We start from the raw sequence: 21501 nt of genomic DNA, 5'->3' as shown, positions 1-21501 counted from the left end.
GGCTCATACAAAAAATTGAAAGTAATCATTTAACCTTTACTACTTTAACTACTGTTAGTACTTTTAAGACTATCATCTTAATAAAAGGCTAGTATGCAAATGGTCATCACACCATCACACCAATCAGCAGGTACCTGAGGCTGCAGGGTGCCGGGCTGGGGCGGGGGACCTGAGGCTGTGCCCCCCACCCAGCAGGGCTTGACAGGGGACCTGAGGCCACACCCCCACCCCAGCGCCGGGATGTGAGGCTGTGTCCCCCTTCCGGCGGGGCTAGATGGGGCTGAGGGCAGCCGAGTCTTGGTGTTGCCCAATTGGGGTGGGGCCAGCTGGACACTTCTATTATAGAGAAAGGGCAAATAGCAATATTAAAATATTTCCTCTAATTAATTCCCTTTAAATGTGTACGAATTTCTAGCACCAGGCCACTAGTCCTATATAATAAGAGGCCAGGGACTGTAAAGATGTAATGATCAGAACGACTAATCAGTCCCTATGAGGTACATTGACCACCTCTCGATCTCTCCCTGCAGTCTGCAGGCTCCAATCGCTGGATGGCCAATGGGGAACCATGGGGAACTGGGGTGAGTGGCGGCAGGGCAGGACAGGGGACTGACGAGCAGGAAGAAGATGGCCCTGATCGCAGGCTAGGCCTAGGGACCCTACCTGCGCATGATTTTGTGCACTGGGCCTCTAGTCTATCCTATATAATAAAAGCCTAATATGCAAATCAACTGAATGGCAGAATAACCAGAGGAACAACTGGTCACTATGACATGCACTGGCCACCAGGGGGCAGATGCTCAATGCAGGGGCTGCCCCCAGCCCACAGGCCCCAGGCCAGCCAAGGCAGGTACCAGCAAAGGTGCCCCGATCACTCCATTTGCCCCACAGGGGGTGGTGCCAGACCAGCCAAAGTGGGTGCCAGTGGGGGCCCCACAGATCACCCCTGATCACCAGCCAGGCTTAGAGACCCTACCTGTGCATGAATTTCATGCACCAGGCCTCTAGCATATATATAAAATCCTAAGCAACCGTTACGACCGGATGATAGCTATGACGTGCACTGACCACCAGGTGGCAGGTACTCAATGCAGGAGCTGCTCCCTGGTGGTCAGTGCACTCCCACAGTCAACCACCTGTGGCCGGCCAACATCCCACGGTCCCTCCTCCCAGCTGGCCAGCCCCAATCAGCCCCAATGGACCCCAATTGGGGCTGGGAGAGAAGGCCCCAATCAGCCCCAATTGTCGGCCAGGCCGAGGGACCCCACCCGTGCATGAATTCATGCACCAGGCCTCTAGTTGATATATAAGAGGATTTGCAATATCTCTTAACTTAAAAGGGAAAAAAAAAATTGTGGATAATCTATAATCAGTAGTAACCTTTTATTTTAGTAAACAATAATAAAACCCAAGGTTTAAAAAGCAAGTAAATCCTTTGTTATTTGGCATTCTATGAACTATAACTATCAGTTGGCACTTTACTACATGAATACTACATATTTGACGTTACTAATAACTGAGATTTTTTAAACTTTCAAATATCTTCTGAACAAAATAATATTAAATTGTTTAATGTCAAATTTCATGTTATTTTGTTTCCTTGAAAACTTGTCATCAGGTTTGACATACAATAAGAAAGGCCTCTAACATTTAAATATCTTAGCTTACAATTACATAATCATTTCACATATCTTGGTTTCCTAAGCTTAAATATGTAAATAACTTGACAATAAATATGTTTTATTTATTGTGAAACAAATAAAATCATTAGATAAATATAGATTAAAAAGTCGTATCTAAAGTATTAAAATATTAATTGTACAATTCATTAGGGTGAATTTACCCTAATGTAAAATAGGCTTCAATAAAGTTTCTATTTATTTTTTCAGATAACAATAGTTTACTTTTATTCACATCTTATTGCCATTACTAAAGGTTAATTCATAAAAACATTGTTGCTACTTTAAAAAAATATATATATATTTTTTATTGATTTCAGAGACAGAAATACCAATGATGACAGAGAATCACTGATTGGCTGCCTCCCGCAAGCCCCCCACCAGGGACCAAGCCCCAACCTGGAATCGAACTGCGACCTCCTGGTTCATAGGCAGATGCTCCACCACTGAGCCATGCAGGTTGGGACATTTTTGCTATTCTAATGTCCTTTGACTCTCATCACCTCTTACAAATTCCTACCACATAGCAGAAAGTTATATTGCAAGTTATATTAGAAGTTATACTGCAAATGGAGCACATTAAGCATTTTTTAAGCCATTAAAATATGGCTTATGAACAATTTTATACAGCAGGTTACTGAATAACATGTTACATATTAACAGATCTATGGTACCATATGGACAATCAGATTTCCTTGATATTAAAGATGGAGTTGGCATTTTTGTCAAGAAGATATTTTAATAGAGATGTTTTAAAAAGTTACAAGTAGTATGGGCTAAAACACCCATGTTAATTCTTTCCAATTTTAAATTTTAGCAGCAAGCAACAAATTTTATATCAGAAAAAGCTTACAAAACATCTTACCTGTAAACAGTCTCTATGAAACCAAGCATTTTTACAACAAGGACTTCGTAATATGCTATAAGTTGGAATAGGCTCAATAAACTCCAAGCAAATGGTGCATGGTACGGATTCTCTATAATTATTAGGTGTAATTATTTGAACAGGTCGATGGTTCCAACAAAATGACCTAAATTATTTAAAACCAACATCTAATAAGTTACAAAGCACAATTAGGATAGCATTACAATTCACATTTATAAGAGAAACTTCATTTCTATCTCTCTCATAACTAACCTACAACAGACTGGAACTTTGGCATTATAAGTCAGTTTCATAATCTATGAGCATGTTTAACTGAACTTTCAAAATGTGAACCTTTTGGTGGTAGGCCTTCCCTCACAGAATCTCAGCAACTAATATTATGTTGAGAATCCTATATAAGATTGTTAGCAACAGAATACACACATCATTGCATCAAAAACTGCACAAAATTAAAGGAACTTAACATTTAAATATTTAATCATATAACAGATAAAATGAAAATAATAACTTATTCCTAACCCACTAAATTTATTTCCATTTGTATTATCTAAACTGCAGTTTTTTTACATAGGAAAAAAATCATTAAATTGGTCAAGAACACAAGGACTAAAAGAAATAAAACACTCATGACACCTAATATCAAAATTTATAAAAATTCCATGTTTACAGCTGGATTCAAGAACCAGTACTTTCAGGAGCATCCAGGGGAGCAATATTTACCTTTTGGATTCCAAATTTATATGCCTTCAATTTACGCTAGAAGTAAATATGGCTCCATGAAAGAAAACTGGACTATTACTGATAAATCTAAAGAGTGATATAAAAATCTAGAATTATATAAGGTAAAAATTTTCACTGACTATGAATACACATTAACAGTTCGATATTATACTCTAGAGCTGAAAGCTAAAGGTAAATAAGTCTATTTCATATATGGCTATTCTTAAGACTTTGCAGATAGAAATGATTGCATATATTTTCTCTCTCTCTCTCTCTCTCTCTCTCTCTCTCTCTCTCTATATATATATATATATATATAAAATACGCTGTATAAATTCAGTGCAGCTTTGAAAAAAAATTTAACAAAGTAATTATATAATTGGAATATCCATATCCATTACTGACTTTTCTTTAACCATCATCTTTCATGTTCAACAGTTAACTCACGCAAAATTTCCAGTGAACTGGAAAATACATTCTCTCTGAAGTCCACACGGGAAATGATAACTTCGTTTACATCGAGGTGCAACACATCCAATTGAAGCACCACTTTTCTTGCAAACACAGCATTTCTAGAAAAAAAACAAAAAAGAATAGGGACATAACATAGAAAAATTGAGCACTATACTATAACTGAGGTATAAATAAATATTCCTTTTGAGGAGCCTGAAAATTAATTTAATCATATAGCAAATAGCTGTGGTGATAATATATTAAAGAAATTTCCTGAAAAATTGTTCTACCCAGAAACAACCTAAAGACACTAAAGATTCACTCCTACAATAATTTCTGATATAGTAAACATCTGTAACCTAACATATGAATGAGAAAAAAAAGTTTCTTTTCCTTCCTATTTGCTAAAAAAAAATAAGGGTTTATGAACATAATAGCTATACAGGAAAGTCTCATTCAAATTTCAAATGAAAACACATAATTAGGAAATATTCACCAAGGAAAATAGTTTCACAATACTAAAAACCAATCTGTAAAAAGAAATGGCTAGGCTCACTCTATCCTAACCATATGAAAAAGTATTAGATAATCATAATAGGTTAAATAGTGACCCCTAAAAAGGTATATTCAAGTCTTAATTCCTGGTACCTGAATGAATGTGACCTTATTTGGAAATATGGTCTTTTTGAAGTAAGTTAAGGATTTAAAGATGAGATTATTCTGGATTTAGAGGGGTTCCTAAGTCAAATAACTGATGTCTTTGGAGGGGGAGATTTAAGACACAGACACACAGAGGGGAAGACCATATGAAGATGGAAGCAGAGACTGAGGTTATGCTGCCACAAACTAAGAAATGAAAAGCTTGTCAGCAGCCATCAAAAGCTCAGAGAGAAGCAAGGAATGGATTCCCCCTCAGAGCTTCCAGAAGGAATCAATTCTGACAGATTGATTTGGAACTTCTGGTCTCCAGAATTGTGAGACATTTCCATTTTAAGTGACCCAGGTTATGGTAATTTATTATGACAGCTCTAGGAAACAAACACAATAGCATTGCTACTAACTGAAATATAACAGTGGTATACAAAGACTATTAGATGAATCAATCAATACTAAAATATAGAGCAGTACCTAAAACATCTTGAAATCCTTGAAATGACCATTATAATGGTCACTGATGAAGAGATTAAAGAGTGTTAATGCTGATCCCTCAAACACTACCAGGTCATAAGAGAACTAGAGGCCCGGTGCACGAAATTCATGCACTGTGTGTGTGTGTGTGTGTGTGTGTGTGTGTGTGTGTGTGTGTGTGTGTGTGTGTTTGTGTGTCCCTCAGCCCAGCCTGCACCCTCTCCAATCTGGGACCCCTCGGGGGATATCTGACTGCCATAGGATCAGGCCTAAACCAACATTTGGACATCCCTCACAATCTGGGACTGCTGGCTCCAACCGCTTGCCTGCCTGCCTGCCTGCCTGATTTCCCCTAACCACTTCTGCCTGCCAGCTTGATCATCCCCTAACTGCTCCCCTGCTGGCCTGATCGACGCCTAATTGCTCCCCTGCCAACCCAATTGCCCCCAACTGCCCTCCCCTGCCGGCCCGGTCACCCCCAACTGCCCTCCCCTGCAGGCATGGTCCCGCCCAACTTCCCTCCCCTGCAGGCCTGATCACCTCCAACTGCCCTCCCCTGCTGGCCTGAACACCCACAACTGTCCTCCCCTGCCAGCCATCTTGTGGCTGTGGGCACTGCCATCTTTGAGGGCATGGCAGCCAATCAGCATATTCCCTCCTTATTGGCTGTGGGTGCTGCCATCTCTGAGGGCAGGACAGTCAATTAGCATATTCCCTCCTTATTGGCTGTGGGTGCCGTCATCTTTGCGACGGCATGAGAGTCAATTAGCATATCCCCTCTTTATTAGATAGGATACCTTGCCAACCTGATGCTCTCTCAGTAAAATGATATAGAGAATTCTAATTTAAAGTCACAAATGGAAATACTTCTTCAGGATCAAGATATTCTTAAAGGTTCACAATACAGTATACTCAAGAGAGAATTCAGATGTTTTAAGAAAACAGGTATTTCCAAACCGTAAGGAGACCTTTAGAGACCACCTCTCACCACATATTCACTATCAGGAAGTTGAGGAATTTTTATACTAATACTCACATGTGACTCTTAGATACCCTACTGATGCCCATTCTCCCAACCTTTTCCCTTATGCTCTGGAACCTTTATTTTACCATCAAGCCTCTGCATCCTCAACATGTTAAAAAATAGTTGCCTCGCCCTAACTGGTTTGGCTCAGTGGATAGAGCGTCAGCCTGTGGCCTAAAGGGTCCCAGGTTCGATTCCGGTCAAGGGCATGTACCTTGGTTGCAGGCACATCCCCAGTGGGGACTGTGCAGGAGGCAGCTGATCGATGTTTCTCTCTCATCAATGTTTCTGGCTCTCTATCCCTCTCCCTTCCTCTCTGTAAAAAATCAATAAAATATATATTAAAAAAAAATAGTTGCCTCCATTTCTTTGCCTCAACTAAAATAAAGGTCTCTACATGCTTCCCTTATAAAATGTCTTGAATAAAGCTGCTTGCTTATAAGCATAATGCCTATACACGAACATCTCATTCAAATCTCAAATGAAAACACATAATTAAGAAATACTCCTTAAATTCCAGACTTGCCCAGGGGTGTAACTGGGATATGGACATGGACAGGAAGGAGGACAAACATACATTACTTTAATTGTCTGTTGCACATTGCAGGCTATTACTGCATGTTCATATTTAACCTTCTCATTCTCTCACCTTCATTATTCTTACTCAGACCACTTGGAAACCCACAGTCCTTTCCTTGCACATCATTTAGTAGCTATCACAGAGTAGATTCTCATCTATATATATATAAAACCCTAAGCGACCGTTCAACCATTCGACCAGTTAGCTATGATGCACACTGACCACCAGGGGCCAGAAACTCAAAGAACTGGCATGGAAACATGGAACAGACTGATGCATCTCAGTGGGAAGGGGGGGAGGGTAGAGGGTGGTAAGAGAGTAACCAAAGATCTTATATGCATACTAGAGGCCCGGTGCACAAAAATTTGTGCACTTGGGGGGAAGGGAGGGTCCCTCAGCCTGGCCTGTGCCCTCTCGCAGTCTGGGACCCCTCGGGAGATAACGACCTGCTGGCTTAGGCCCACTCCCAGGTGGCATAGGGCAGGCCCAATCCCTAGGTGCAGCCCCTGGTCGGGCTCAGAGCAGGGCCGATTGGGGAGTTGGGGCGCCGCCCCCTGTCATGCACAGAGCAGGGCGGATTGGGAGGTTGGGATGCCACCCCGAGTTACGCTCAGGGTAGGGCCAATTGGGGGGTTGGGGCACTGCCCCTTCACACTCAAGGCAGGGTCGATGGGGAGGTTGCGGACCCAGCCCCTGTCACACACAGAGCAGGGCCAATCCGGGTGTTGGGGCGCTGACCCCTGTCACGCACAGAGCAGGGCCCATCAGGGGGTTGAGGAGCTCCCCCCTGTCACTCAGAGAGTAGGGCCAATAGGGGAGTTGGGGCACCGCCCCCTGTCATACACAGAGCAGGGCCGATCAGGGGGTTGGGACGCCGCCACTCTCACACTCAAGGAAGGGCCGATGGGGAGGTTATGGCTCTACCCTGTCACACACAGCGCAGTGCCGATCAGGGGGTTGGGGCGCCGCACCCTGTCCCACACAGAGCCGCAGGGTGATCAGAGGTTGGGGAGCTCCCCCGTATCAGGCACAGAGCAGGGCTGATCAGGAGGTTGGGGCGCCTTCCCCTGTCACACACAGAGCAGGGCGGATAGGGAGGTTGTGGCCCCACCCCGTCACATACAGAGCCGCAGGGCGATCAGGGGGTTTGGGCGCTGCCGCCTGTCACGCTGATCCCTGTGCCGGGAGGCCTCTTGGCTCCGCTGATCCCGGTGCTGGGAGGCATATTACCCTTTTACTATATAGGATAGAGGCCTGGTGCATGGGTGGGGCCAGCTGGTTTGCCCTGAAGGGTGTCCTGGATCAGGGTGGGGGTCCCCACTGGGGTGCTTGGCCAGCCTGGGTGAGGGGCTGAGGGCTGTTTGCAACTGGTCACACACCCTTCAGGGTTGGGGTCCCCACTGGGGTGCCTGGCCAGCCTGGGTGAGGGGCTGAGGGCTGTTTGCAGCTGGTCACACACCCTTCAGGGTTTGGGTCCCCACTGGGGTGCCTGGCCAGCCTGGGTGAGGGGCTGAGGGCTGTTTGCAGCTGGTCACACACCCTTCAGGGTGGGGGTCCCCACTGGGGTGTCTGGCCAGTCTGGGTGAGGGGCTGAGGTCTGTTTTCAGGCTGGCAGGTGACGGAAGCTCCCAACCGCTCCTTTTTTTCTTTTTTCGTTTTTAATTCTGGGCCAGCTTTAGCTCTGAAGCTCCAGCTCTTAGGCCTCTGCTGGTAAAAGTAGGTAATCGAAACAATGTATAACTCCAGCTCTGAGATCCCAGCTCTGCTGAAAGCTGGTTTCTGGGTGTTTTTTTTGTTAAAATGTTTCAAACTGCCCGCTCAGAGGCCTGCAGCTGCAGGCGGGGAACGTTGGTTTCCTCCGACACTGAAGCAAGCCTCCTGTTAGTTTCAAGCTGGCGGCCGCCATCTTGGCTGACAGTTAATTTGCATATCTCGCTGATTAGCCAATGAAAAGGGTAGCGGTTGTACACCAATTACCATGTTTCTCTTTTATTAGTGTAGATTAGAGGCATGCACTGATGGGATCCCACGGCCTGGCCTGCGGGGAACGGGCTGAAACTGGCAATCTGACATCCCCTGAGGGGTCCCGGATTGTAAGAGGGTGCAGGCCAAGGGACCCCACTGGTGCATGAATCCTTTAACCGGGCCTCTAGTATTATAATGAAATGAGTGAGGAGTTAAAAGCTTAGAATACTTATCTTGGAGAACAGGAGAAGGCACTGAACAAAGCACACAAAGTCACAGAAGGGCCACAGAGGTGTGGAGATCACAAATTACTGGTCTTCATACTTGTGTAATTTTACCTCAACCCATCATTTCAACCCAACAACTGAGATATAAGAATGAAAAGTGAATGTCTGGATGACTCAGTATTGAAGTTTGAAGAACAGCGGAGTATTAGTGTGTTCAGAATTCTGATGATAAATGTGGGTGAATTGATGGGTTGGTTGGAATAAGATAAGGAAGGGAAAATCAATACTGTCACATATATTATCCAGGGGCGATTAAGTTCCCTTTCACTTGCAAAAATACAAATGTTCTAAATTCACCATATTTGACAAAGTATGCACTGGAACATAAAATAGAAGTCTTACAAATTTCTAGTGGAGAAACTGATAACGAAGACTTCCCTAGTATTGACAATATTTACAGTATTTACTAAAATGAGTAAAATAATTTACTTACCAGTTTAGAAGCTCTATTCACTTCTTTCCTTATGTCTTCTATTAGGAAACCATAAACTCCTTCTTCTTCTTTACCTCTTTGCCAAATTCCACTTGACATCAACTATGAATATGTTCTCAATTAGAAAATAAACTCTAAAAAACTAGTTTGGAATAAAAATTATTTATCTATAATATTTTAATAAATAAAACAGCTAGAATTTCAAGTACCTCTTACCTATAATAGTTATTTTTTATGTTCAAAGTAAGAGGCTACTCACATTTTTTATTTGAAAGGCACTGTATATTAATAGTTCATATAATGAAACTAGTCTCTAAAATATTTCAAGAAATAACAGACAAAGGAAGAAAGGAAGGAAGGAAAACAAAAAATACCTATAATTAAGCTTTATGGGGAAAAAGTGGTAAATACTGAAAGGTGTAAATGTAATAACAGTCAATACGAGGGGGATAATACAGGTTACTAGTGATATTTCAGGCTAACTGTAAATCTAGCTGGATTCTAAATCATATAAGGCATATTTACAGGGAAACCTATTGAACTGTAATTAACATAAATGTTTAAATGTTTTAAAATCTGATTTTTAACTTTAGTTTAAACATGTTAAAGGAGCATGAATCAAGAAAAAGCATGGGACTGTGAATAACAAGTCCAGCTTGCAAATCAGGCTCTGTATCCAACTTTCCAGATCCCTCAGCAAATAATTTAATATGAATGACCTTAAACACAAAAATAAAAACACTGGACTAGATTATCAATAAGTCACTTTTAACTTTAACATTCCATTGCCATTGGTAACATTACTACTCTTCTCTGTTCACAGTGAAATAGAATCTTATAAATGTTGAGTCTAGGGTTACTATCTCTTCGAATTATTATACTCACTAATAAAATAAGAGAATATAAAAAATTTAATGTGATCAACTTAAATATATTTAAATATTTCAAAAATACTTCAAAGTATTGACAATATCAAAGTGCTTAAAGAGGCTTAATCAGCATAATGTCTCCTAAAGAAAACCAAGTGATATACATTATTTAGGAATTAGTTATGGGGGGGGGGGGGGGGTAAACAGACTAATAAAATAGCCCTCTTAATTCTATATAAAAAGTAAAATAAACTCTTAGAAAAATGAAAACGTTTTCTTGTTATGCAAAATATAATAAATTCCAATTTACAAAAAATGTTAGCATGCCAATTTCATGTTTTCTTAACTCTTGGTACAAAGGAATTAGGTTCTTAGGCCAATCTAGAAGTTTATTTAACCCATAGGGTAACTGAGACACAAAACTAGTCTTACAGAACCACCAAGGAGTATGTTATATGTTTTCTTAAGGAAGCATCTAAAGAGTTTTAACATGGATACTGTGGTAGGTATAAAAATATGTCCACAAATTAGTTGATACTCTTTCCTTTAAGAAGTGGAGTCTAATTCCTTTCCCCTTGAGTGTGAGTTAACACTTAATGACTTGCTTCTAAGCAAGAGCACAAAGCAAAAGTGACAGTGATATGTGACTGTGAAGACTAGGTCACATGATTCCATGACAGTGTGTGTATCTATCCCCTCTTTCTTTTTTTCTTCACTTGCTCTGGAAGAAGCCAGACTCCATGCTGTGAACAGCCCTAAAGCGGTACCCAGAAAATAAGATTTTAAGACACAGATTCAGTGAATCAAGAAATTGGTGGAGGGAATGGGGAAATAAATGAGACTAATTTTCAGTATGAAATTACTTTTTTCTTTTGAGTGACCCATCATAAATTATCTTATTTCCTTTTCTACAAATATTTATTACCTTTAGTCAAAAGGTTAGGCAAAAATAAATATGTAATGATGACAGGTCTTAATGAAAATCTTATTTTTACATATAGGCAAAATGAGAGCCAGAATAGTAAAATAAGTTATCTAATTCCTAGAAATCAATCATCAGGATCTAATCCTCTTCTTTAGAAGAACATCAAATTTCTAAGATTTACTTATAAATTATACTCACCAAACAATAGTAATGTACAGTGAGATTCCATTTCTCATTAATTTTCTTTTCTCCATATTTATTAGGACAATCATCATTTTTTCGACAGAAAACACAAGCTAACAGTGAAAAAGTAAATTAGATAGGAAAAATATTTTGTAAATTAAAAACAACAACAACACCCTATGGAATTAGTGCTTTTTTCAATTGATGTGTTCAATTCTTTCTGTGTAAGCAAGTCACATTATATTGTTATCGGTAACTTAAAATTTCAACACCTACTTCTAAAACAATAATGTGACTTTATATTTTATTCATTAATCTTTAATGATGAATTCCAGTGTATAGATAAAATGGCAACCTGCAAGGTAACGTCACTGAAAACAATGGATTAGGAGTCTTCAAAACTCTATTAAAGTAACGATTAAGCTGCCAAAAACTGTCAGAATCAATTTTTCAGAAACTCTGAAATCTTACAACAATTAGGAGGATCCTATATAATAAAAGCCCAGCGACCATAACGGCAGAATGACTGCTCAACCAGTCACTATGAGGTGCACTGACCTCCTCTTAATCTCTTTCTCCGGCCAGCAAGCTATCATCGCACGATGGTGAACAGGGATCTGGGGGTGGGTGGTAGAGGGTGCGGGCGGCACCAGGCCAAGGTCCCCACCCTGCCAGTTGCCCCACACACAGAGGGTGACCCACGGCGGGGGTAGGGCTGGCGAGCGGGCGGGAACGGCCGACCTCTCGATCCTTCCCCCTGGCCTTCAGGCTCCAATCGCCCGATGGTGAATGGGGAACTGGAGTGGGTGGCGGCAGGGGGCGGGGCTGGTTGCCAGCGAAGGTGGCCCTGATCACAGGCTAGTCCAAGGGACCCTACCCATGCACGAATTCATGCACCGGGCCTCTAGTGCTTAATAAAAAACAAGTTGCTATATTTGATGAGAACTTTATGGTATTTTAACTCACCCATCACCTCCCGCCTCCCAATCTCCAGCTGGGCAATGGCCTTAAGTACAATGGCCATGTTCCTGGTGTGGATTGTCCAAGAGGAGGTAAGGTGGACTTTGTTCTCAAAGAAATGTTACTGTTTGTTTTGACCTATGTAGAGGCTCCCTGAGGGGATGGGCTCAGATGCTTGCCTTTGTTTTGCCTAGGTCAGAACTTTCTCAGGGCTGGAGTCTGACCATTATCAAAAGCATTTAGACAAATATACTAGCTGCAGCAGCTTGAAACAAAGGATAACTGACAGGACAAGCAGGTGACAGACTAAAAAGCCTAAGAAAGAAGAGGCTGGAAATGGGGGATACATGGGGAAATAATGGCTTTGAAAAGTTCCCACATATAGTGAGGGAATCTAGGACACACACATGCTCAGGGCTGGGTGCATTCTCAGGAAAAACCCAGAAACTAAGCTTCCACCTCTGGCTGGTCAGGAAGCTCCTGAAAGCCTCTATAAAAATCAAATTTAATTTTAACTTTAAGGAACTAGAAGAAGAAAAAAAAGAATAAAGTAAACCCAAAACTAGCAAAAGGGAAGAAATAATAAACATTAGAGCAGAAAAAAATGAAAGAGAAAGAAAACAATAGAATGAATAAAAGCAAAGTTGGTTCTTTGAAAAGGTCAACAGAATTTTAGACTGACTCACAATAAAAGAGAAAAACCTTTAGATTGACCTAGGAAAAAAAAAAAGAAGACTCAAAACTTATGACAAAGATACAAAAATCAAAACAGTGTGGTACTGGCATAAGAGAAATGGAAAGATATATAGACATATAGATATATGGAAAAGAAGATTCCAGAAATAAACCCATATATCTAAGATCAATTAATTTTGAACAAGGATTCTAAGACCATTCCATGGAAAAAGAAAAGTCTCTTCAACAAATAGTGATGGCAGGCCCTTGCCAGGTAGTTCAGTTGGTTAGGGCACTGTCTCAATGCACCAAGGTTTCAGGTTCGATTTTTGCTCAGAGTATATACAAGAAGCAACCAATGAAACAATAAATGCATGGAGCAACAGAATGACATCTCTCTCTCTCTCTAAACCAATCAACAAAAAAAATTTTAAATGGTGCTGGGACAACTAAATAGTCACATGCAAGATAATATAATCACACCCCTTCCTAACACCATATACAACAATTAAATTAACTCAAAGCAGGTCCAAGACCTAATTGTATGGTCAAAACTATACAACTCTTAGAAGAAAATACAGGGGTAAGTCTTCATAACCTTGAATTTGGCAAGTTTCTTAAATATCACAGGATACTAAAAACAAAAGTAATCAAAGAAAAAATAGAGAAACTAAACTTCACCGAAGTTTAAGACATTTGTTCATCAAAGGATAATAACAAGAGAGTAAAAAGATAATGTACAGAGAATTAAGAGAATATATTTGGAAATCATATACCTGTTAAGGGTCTAGTGTCCAGAATGTATAAGAAAGTCTTACAACTCAACAAGAAAAATACAACCCAATTTTAAAATGGGGCAAAAGATCTGAATAGACATTTCTCCACAGAAGATATATTGTCAGTAAACATATTAAAAGATGCTTAATATCATTATTCATTAAGGAAATACAATCTAAACCACAGTGAGATGCCACTCCACACCCACTAGGATGGTTATAATCAAAACACCCTAGCCGGTTTGGCTCAGTGGCTAGTATCGGCCTTCAGACTGAAAGGTCCCAGGTTCGATTCTGGTTGCAGGCTCAATTCCCATTCCTGGTCAGGGCACATGCCAGAGGCAACAAGTTGATGTGAGGTGTCTCTTTCACATGATGTTTCCTTCTCTCTGTCTCTCCCCCTCCCACTCTCAAAAAATCAATGGAAAAATATCTTTGGGTGAGGATTAACAACAAGAAAAGTAATAACACAGTAACAATTAACAGATAATAACAAATGTTTGGAAGGCTGCGGAGAAACCCTCATATACTGCTAGTGTAAATGTGAAATGGTATAGCTACTTTGAAAAATAATCTGGCAGTTCTGCAAAAAGTTAAACATAGTTACTGCATGGCACAACAATTCCATTCTTGGGTATACATGCCAAAGAAATAATAAAAAATAAATATTCAAACAAATATTTGTATACTCATGTTCACAGCAGCACTGTTCACAATAGCCAAAAAAAGGGGGGGGGGGAGATGTTCATTGATAGGTGGATAAATAAATAAACAAAATATAGTATATCCATACGATGGAATATTATTTAGCTAGAAAAAGGAATGAAGTACTGATACACACAACATGGATAAGTCTTGAAACATTATGCTAAATGAAAGAATCCAAGCACAAAAGGTTACGTACATGATTCCACTTATATAAGATTTCATTATCCAGAATAGGTATATTACAGAGATAGACAAAAAGCAGACTGATGTTTTCCAGAGGAAATGAGAAGTGACTACCTAATGGGTATACAGTTTCCTTTGACGGTGATGAAAATATTTTGGAGCCAGTGATGGTTGCACAAAATAGTGTATGTACATAATGTCACCAAAGTGTACATTTCAAAATAGTTAAAATGGTGAATTTTCTATTATGTGCATTTTACCACAATAATAACAAATTTAGAAAGAAGTTTGAGAAGCTCAGCTCTAAGCAAGAGCAATTTTAAAGTGCTCACTCATGCTATCCTGTGCACTGTTTCTGGCTCCTGAGAAGGTCTAGACAGAAACTAAGGGTCCCAGCAGGGACATACTGAACTTCCGTGTCTGCATGACTAGCTTAAGCTTTACTGAACTTCATCACTCTCCAAACCACATCTAGGAAGAGCCTTATACACATAAAGTTTGCTGATGGAGGTATGCAAATAATGCTACAAAGCCATGAACTACCACTATAACCAACAACATGGATGAATCTCATGAGCATAACGATGAACAAAAAAGACTTTGAGTCAGATATTATTCTTGGGAAGGATAATAGGACAGCATGAGGACAGCAACAACAAGGATGACTTCTGGGTGCTATTTCTATTCTACTTTTTGTTCTGGAGGGTGGTTACACAGGATAACCCTAATTATTACCCTGAGGAGTTTGTAATTTATTTGGGGTGCAAATAGGAGCCAATGAAGATCTGTGAATTGGCAGAGGTATAACCAAAGATGTGTTATTAAAGAAGGAGAAAGACTACAAGAATCTAGAACTGAAATAAAAGAGACTCACAAGTAGCCAAAAAGAAAAGAGGAACTATGTAAATACAAGATGGTGCTGCTGCCAAGCCATTTTATCTATGTGCATTGATGTAATAGTCTTACCCAAATTTCCAAGTATCTCACTGAAAATGTCTCAAAATGAACAAAATTGTTCTATGTGACACTAGTGGAAATAAGAGTGAGCCAAATCTAGCTATCATCTGTGCCCATGTGATGTCCTGTAATCTTTCATATGTATTACTCTGGATAAAATATGAGCTGGAGTTAATAATTTTGTTAACAGTATACTATATTTCTCAAATGTACATGCAATATAAATTTTTAATATGATACCAGATATTTATCTGCAATAATGGATGGGAAAAAATTGAGGGTTTAATATCCTCAGCAATTCACAGAAGCTCCAAAATCCAACATCTATATTCCCATCACATACATTGAAACCATCATGACAATGCTGTCATTTTCCTTTGTGAGACCAAGGCAAGATGGCAGGTTCTAAATAATGCATAAGCTACCAACATTCCTGCTCATACTCCTTTCAAAAAATGGTGAAGTGTCTTTTTTATAGTCCATAAAGAATGGAAATCATATGGTGAATCAGATCATTACTTTCAGGAGGAGCTACCACACAAACTACAGGTTCTTCAGTTCACCCATGTCAGGAACAGATTGCCAGTGTACAGAGAGCCTCCCAGCTGCATTTTCCCAAGGCTAAAAGAATCCACACCAGCTTAAAATCCTGCCTCTACCTCTTTTTACTCACCAATGAGCATGCCCCTCATCCATCTCATTCCTTTCCTACGAAGTCAGGTTAGTATTTTACACAAATCAACAGTGATCTCAGAGAAATGTGCAACTCTTTCCTTTACCTCTGAATACAAATCCCAGTCTAGGTAGACTGAAAACAGAACAGGAAATATAACCAAATATAACCAATGTTTAAATTAGCGCTAGTCTTCAATTACTGGGCCACTCAGATGCACGCTGACATTTCCATGTTTCTGTGAGAGTAGGACCAGAGAAAAACTAGGTGTGCTGGGAAGAAATGGATGATGTCCAAACATAAGGTGTCCTCTTCTTTCCTCTCTTGTTTGTTTTCTGGATCCTCCCTAGGCTTCCAACTTTCAAGATAAATTCTCCCAACATCACCTTAACCCAAACATCTCACTCTGCTCCTTGAATTCATAGCAACTCTAAGAGCAAAACCCTCCTCCAAGAGATTTCTTATAGTGCTGCTTGGTTTTAGCCTTTATTGTATATGTATAACTTACTTTCACTACTATAAGGTAGGAAATGTGTAAGATCTCTAGGTTACCATCTACATTCCTTCCAGTGCACAGTTCTGATTTCCAATAAATATTAGCGAGACAAAGACTAAAGTAAATACATAAATAAATAAAAATAATCTTAAAAAGGCAAACTGTAGCCCTAACCAGTTCGGCTCAGCGGATAGAGCGTCAGCCTGCAGACTCAAGGGTCCCAGGTTCGATTCCGGTCAAGGGCATGTACCTTGGTTGCGGGCACATCCCCAGTGGGGAGTGTGCAGGAGGCAGCTGATCAATGTTTCCAATTCTCTATCCCTCTCCCTTCCTCTCTGTAAAAAATCAATAAAATATATATTTTTTTTAAAAAAAAGGCAAACTGTAGAGTCAGGGACATGTGAGTTAGGACTCAGATCTACATTCTCACTGTATAACCCTGGACAGGTGACATAAACACTTTATGGCTCTGTTTCCTCCTTTTTTAAAAATAAATCTTTATCGTTGAAAGTATTACATATGTCCCCTTTTGCCCCCATTGCCCTCTCCAACATTCCTCGCCCCCAACCATCACCATCCTATTGTCTGGGTCTATGGGTTATGCATATGAGTTCATTGGTTGATCTCTTCCCCCTCCCCACTCTCTCCTGCATTCCCTCTGTTTCCTCCTCTTAAAAATGAGGACAACAGTACCAACCTCAAACTGTGTCTTAATGAGGATTAAATGATATAGTATATAGTAATATAATTAAAAGGGCGTGGCACATAGAACTGAGGAAGAGTTAGTATAATTATTATCAATCTTTCATATCTCATGATGCTTACTTATACAGAAAATTTATAATAACATACTAATAAAACAATGAGAAAATCACTAGCTGAAGAGAAAAGCCTCCGAGAATCTCAAGGTGGTAGATCAATACAAGATGGAAGGAGCTTGACTCTCTAAATGAGTGCACAGAGCTGAAACTCCCTGTCTGCCCCACCTCCACTAAATAATCCACACTGGACTGTAACATGAGCACATAATAAATTTTTATTGTGTTAAACCATTAAGACTTTAGGGATCACCTATAACAGTAGCAGCTAGTCTTAATTTACCTTAACTCAGGGATGGGGAACCTTTTTTCGGCCAAGGGTGAGCTGGATATTTATAACATCATTCCCAGGCCATGCAAAATTAGCCTGCTATATTTGGTTAAACATTTAATTAACTCACCCATAATGTCTTGGCAGGGCCAGACCAAATGATTTCGCAGGCCTTACAGGGACAATGGGCTGGATGTTCCCTATCCCTGCCTTAACTAATCAACAATGAATGTTATATGTTAAAAAGGTGCTCTATATTTGTTATCTAGGCTAGTCACAAAATAGATTCCAATATTATATTGCAAAATATCCCCTCTATATTTACCTTCCTCACTCCAGTTTAATGAGCCAAACCTAAAAGCCCCTTCCTCCAATCTTTTAAAAGAGTCTAGCTCCCCTGCCTTCCCCCATATAAAGTAACTGATCATATTAACTCCAGCGAATTGCCATTTGTTTATTGGACATTTTACAACAGCAGGTCCCACCTTAATGTCTTCATCCCTAGTGCCTACACTTTTACTGTAAGTGGGCATGCAGTATCAAGAGAAAAAGAAACACAAGGAATTAGCTTACACTACAAAAGAGGAGTCCTCATGATATATGCTTAGATGAAGCTGCATCTGCTATATACTGTGAGCCTGCAGCTTTCAATTTGTTCCCCTCCTGCCTCCACCCAGTATGCAGACCATGAATACAGGACAGGATAGGTTTTCGGCATGGTTTTTATAAATAGATTACTTTTGTTTTTATTTGTACTTGTTGTTTTTTAATTTTAATGTTTAGAATTCAGTAAAATTGTTCTGACTTCATTGTATGTAAGATCATCTTCTACTATAGCAAATGATATTATTTCATAACTAGAGGCCCGATGCACGAAGATTCCTACAAGAATAGGCCTTCCTTCCTCTGGCTGCTGGCACTGCCTTCGCTCCGGCCGGAGCTGCCTTTCCTCCTTCACTCTGGCCCAGAGCCACCTTTCCACCTTCCCACACTGCCCAGAGGCCCGGAGCGGCTGGGGTGGTGTGGAATGCCTGCGTTGTCGCCATGGCAACAACGCAAGCATCCTGCCCTGCCCCCAGGAGCTCGGAGTCTGCGTGCATGCGCACTGCCCACAGGCCTGCCAGCTTTGTTGAGTTAATTTGCATACCCACTCCTGATTGGCTGGTGGACATCATGAAGGGATGGTCAATTTACATCTTTCTCTTTCATTAGTGTAGATAATGAAATAAACACATTTATATATATACCAGAGGCCCAATGCATGAAATTCATGCACTGGGGGCAGGGGGGTGGGTCCCTCAGCCCAGACTGCATCCTCTCGCAGTCCAGGAGCCCTCAGGGGATGTCTGACTGATGGCTTAGGCCCGCTCCCCCTAAGGAGCGGGCCTAAGCCATCAGCTGGACATCCTTAGCGCTGCAGCGTAGGCGGGAGAGGCTCCACAATCACTGCTGGGCTAGCCAGCTGTGAGCCTGGATTCTGGCTGAGCGGTGCTCCCCCTGTGGGAGCACACTGACCACCAGGGGACACCTCCTGCATTAAGTATCTGCCCCCTGGTGGTCAGTGTGTGTCATAGCGACCGGTTGTTCTGCTGTTCATTTGATTTGTATATTAGCCTTTTATTATATAGGATATACATATATAAAATTGAGTCAATCCTAGGAAAAAGATTAAGTAATAACAGAATAGGTAGTATTTACATCTGGCAAATATATGAAGGTACTCTATGAATTACTAAGTTTCAGAACTATTAGCATAGTTGATAGAAGTCCGTAAGTAAAATCAGGAAAGCAGAGGGAAGTTTAAGAACACAAATTTCCTTATCCAACATGATGTGGAGTCCACAGATACTCTCTACAAAGGATAGGCAAGCCATAGAGTTCTAAGTGTAATATGTTAAATCACACTTAAAGGGAATAAAAAAATAAATCTATAGCCTGGCCGGTGTGGTTGGGTGCCGACCTATGAACCAGATCACAGTTTGATTCCAGGTCAGGCACAAGCCTGGGTTGTGGGCTTGATCCCCAGTAGGGGTCATGCAGGATGCAGATGATCAATAATTCTCTCTCATCATTGATGTTTCTGTCTCTCTCTGCTTCTCCCTTCCTCTCTGAAATCAATAAAAATACATTAAAAACAGAATAAATCTATAAAAGGATAGATGAGAGGAGGAGTGGTAGCAGAAGAGTATAAAGTAACAGTTTAGCCCTAACTGGTTTGGCTCAGTGGATAGAGCGTTGGCCTGCAGACTGAAGGGTCCCAGTTTCAATTCCAGTCAAGGGCATGTACCTTGGTTGTGGGCACATCCCAGATAGGGAGTGTGCAGGAGGCAGCTGAATCGATGTTTCTCTCTCACTGATGTTTCTAATTCTCTATCCCTCTCCCTCTCCCTTCCTCTCTGTAAAAAATCAATATATTAAAATAAAGTAACAGTTTAAATTTTTCATTTTCCATGGTAACAAGTCAATAAATACTGTTTAAGTTCAATATATAAATGAAGAAAAAACAACTAAAAGCAAAGGTCTGTATCTATTTGAGGAGACTGTTGTGACCATTCAAACTTAACTTTTGCTTTTCATGTTAAACACTCATGTTTTGTTTAAATGGTTCTCACCGACATTTTTCCTTTTGTAAAGGAATGTGAAAAAATTTATTTATTAAATAAATAATTTTATTAAGATATAAACAATGCCTGATAAATACATATAGAGAATACAAATAAAATATAGCAAATTTTCTTCCTATAGCAGATTTTTGTTGAAATGAATACACACACAATGTTATACCTTAATACATGACTATATGAAACAAGCATGAATTGGGGAATTCATTTCTATAGTTTGAATAGCATTTTGAAGAGATTTATTATAAAAAAGCATGAGTAAAATATTTTAAATTATATTTGAAAATATTTTAAATACTGTTACTTACCTAGAGTCCGTGAGTCACTTGGTTTATTTTCATTCATTTTACTAGGAAAAATAAGAACATATAATACAGCCAGCTTAATTTTAAAAGTTTCAAATTATCCATTTTAAATTTAGTCAATGCATAATTACAAATAAGTTGCATATTATTTCATACTCTAATACATGACTTCCTCACCTTTTATACAACTAAGACTGATAGTTCTGAACAAAAGGTGGTGGACATTGTTAAAATTGGAGGGAATGTTTTGTTGTTATCAAAAGATTAAGATAACTACTTGTATTTAGAGGATAGGGGCCAGGATTTCAAGACATCCTGCAATGCACCCAACAGTCCTACACAACAAAGAACATTCTAGACCAGCGATTTTCAAGGATTTTTTACTAAATTCTTCAGCACAGACAAAAAACGTAATATATTTTGCCAATATGACAAAACAGATATAATTTTGATTCATTCACACCAACAGCTATTGTTGTCTTGTCATTTTTTTATTTGACAATCTAAGGGAGAAGAGGTCAGTGACCCTGACTAAATAGTCAGGTATTAGACGTTTTAAAAATTCTTCAGCATACCAGTGTGCCACGGCATAATGACTGAAAAAATCCTGGTCTAAACTTTTGAATTTCCAAATGGATATTCAGGATTCACGTAGGTTAAAACATAACAAAGAAACAAACCAAAAAACCCTCAAACCTATATATAATTACATTATCCCAGAACCTGAGCCATTTTACATATAGACCTTTTTCCCCCTGCTACTTTAGGACAAAATGAGTCTTTCCATTATTTATAAATATCATCTTTTTTTTTCTTGCTATTTTAGGACAAAATGAGTATTTCCAAACTACTACTCCTATGTAAAGTCAAGGAAACTTGTATGTTATTTTTGTTCATAACTTTACCAAGATTTGTTTATTGTTTAG

The 21501-nt window shown here is 39.9% G+C and overlaps 1 protein-coding gene across 2 annotated transcripts in view; it reads right to left on the bottom strand.

The window, feature by feature from the left end:
- The window catches only part of G2E3 (G2/M-phase specific E3 ubiquitin protein ligase), a 72360-nt gene that overhangs the window by 30404 nt on the left and 20455 nt on the right, over positions 1 to 21501 (bottom strand). For both annotated transcript variants that reach the window (XM_059710015.1, XM_059710024.1), the window contains exons 2-6: positions 20579 to 20619; positions 11148 to 11245; positions 9156 to 9257; positions 3733 to 3857; positions 2545 to 2710 (exon numbers count right to left, since the gene is read on the bottom strand). In XM_059710015.1, coding sequence (XP_059565998.1) covers positions 2545 to 2710; positions 3733 to 3857; positions 9156 to 9257; positions 11148 to 11245; positions 20579 to 20615 — 528 coding nt within the window. In that variant the 5' untranslated portion in view covers positions 20616 to 20619. The remainder of the gene's footprint in view (positions 1 to 2544; positions 2711 to 3732; positions 3858 to 9155; positions 9258 to 11147; positions 11246 to 20578; positions 20620 to 21501) is intronic.

The sequence above is a fragment of the Myotis daubentonii genome, chromosome 1 (assembly GCF_963259705.1).
Source record: "Myotis daubentonii chromosome 1, mMyoDau2.1, whole genome shotgun sequence".
Taxonomy (NCBI): domain Eukaryota; kingdom Metazoa; phylum Chordata; class Mammalia; order Chiroptera; family Vespertilionidae; genus Myotis; species Myotis daubentonii.
Note: the sequence above shows the minus strand (reverse complement) of the source record. Positions and strands in the feature narration are given on the sequence as shown.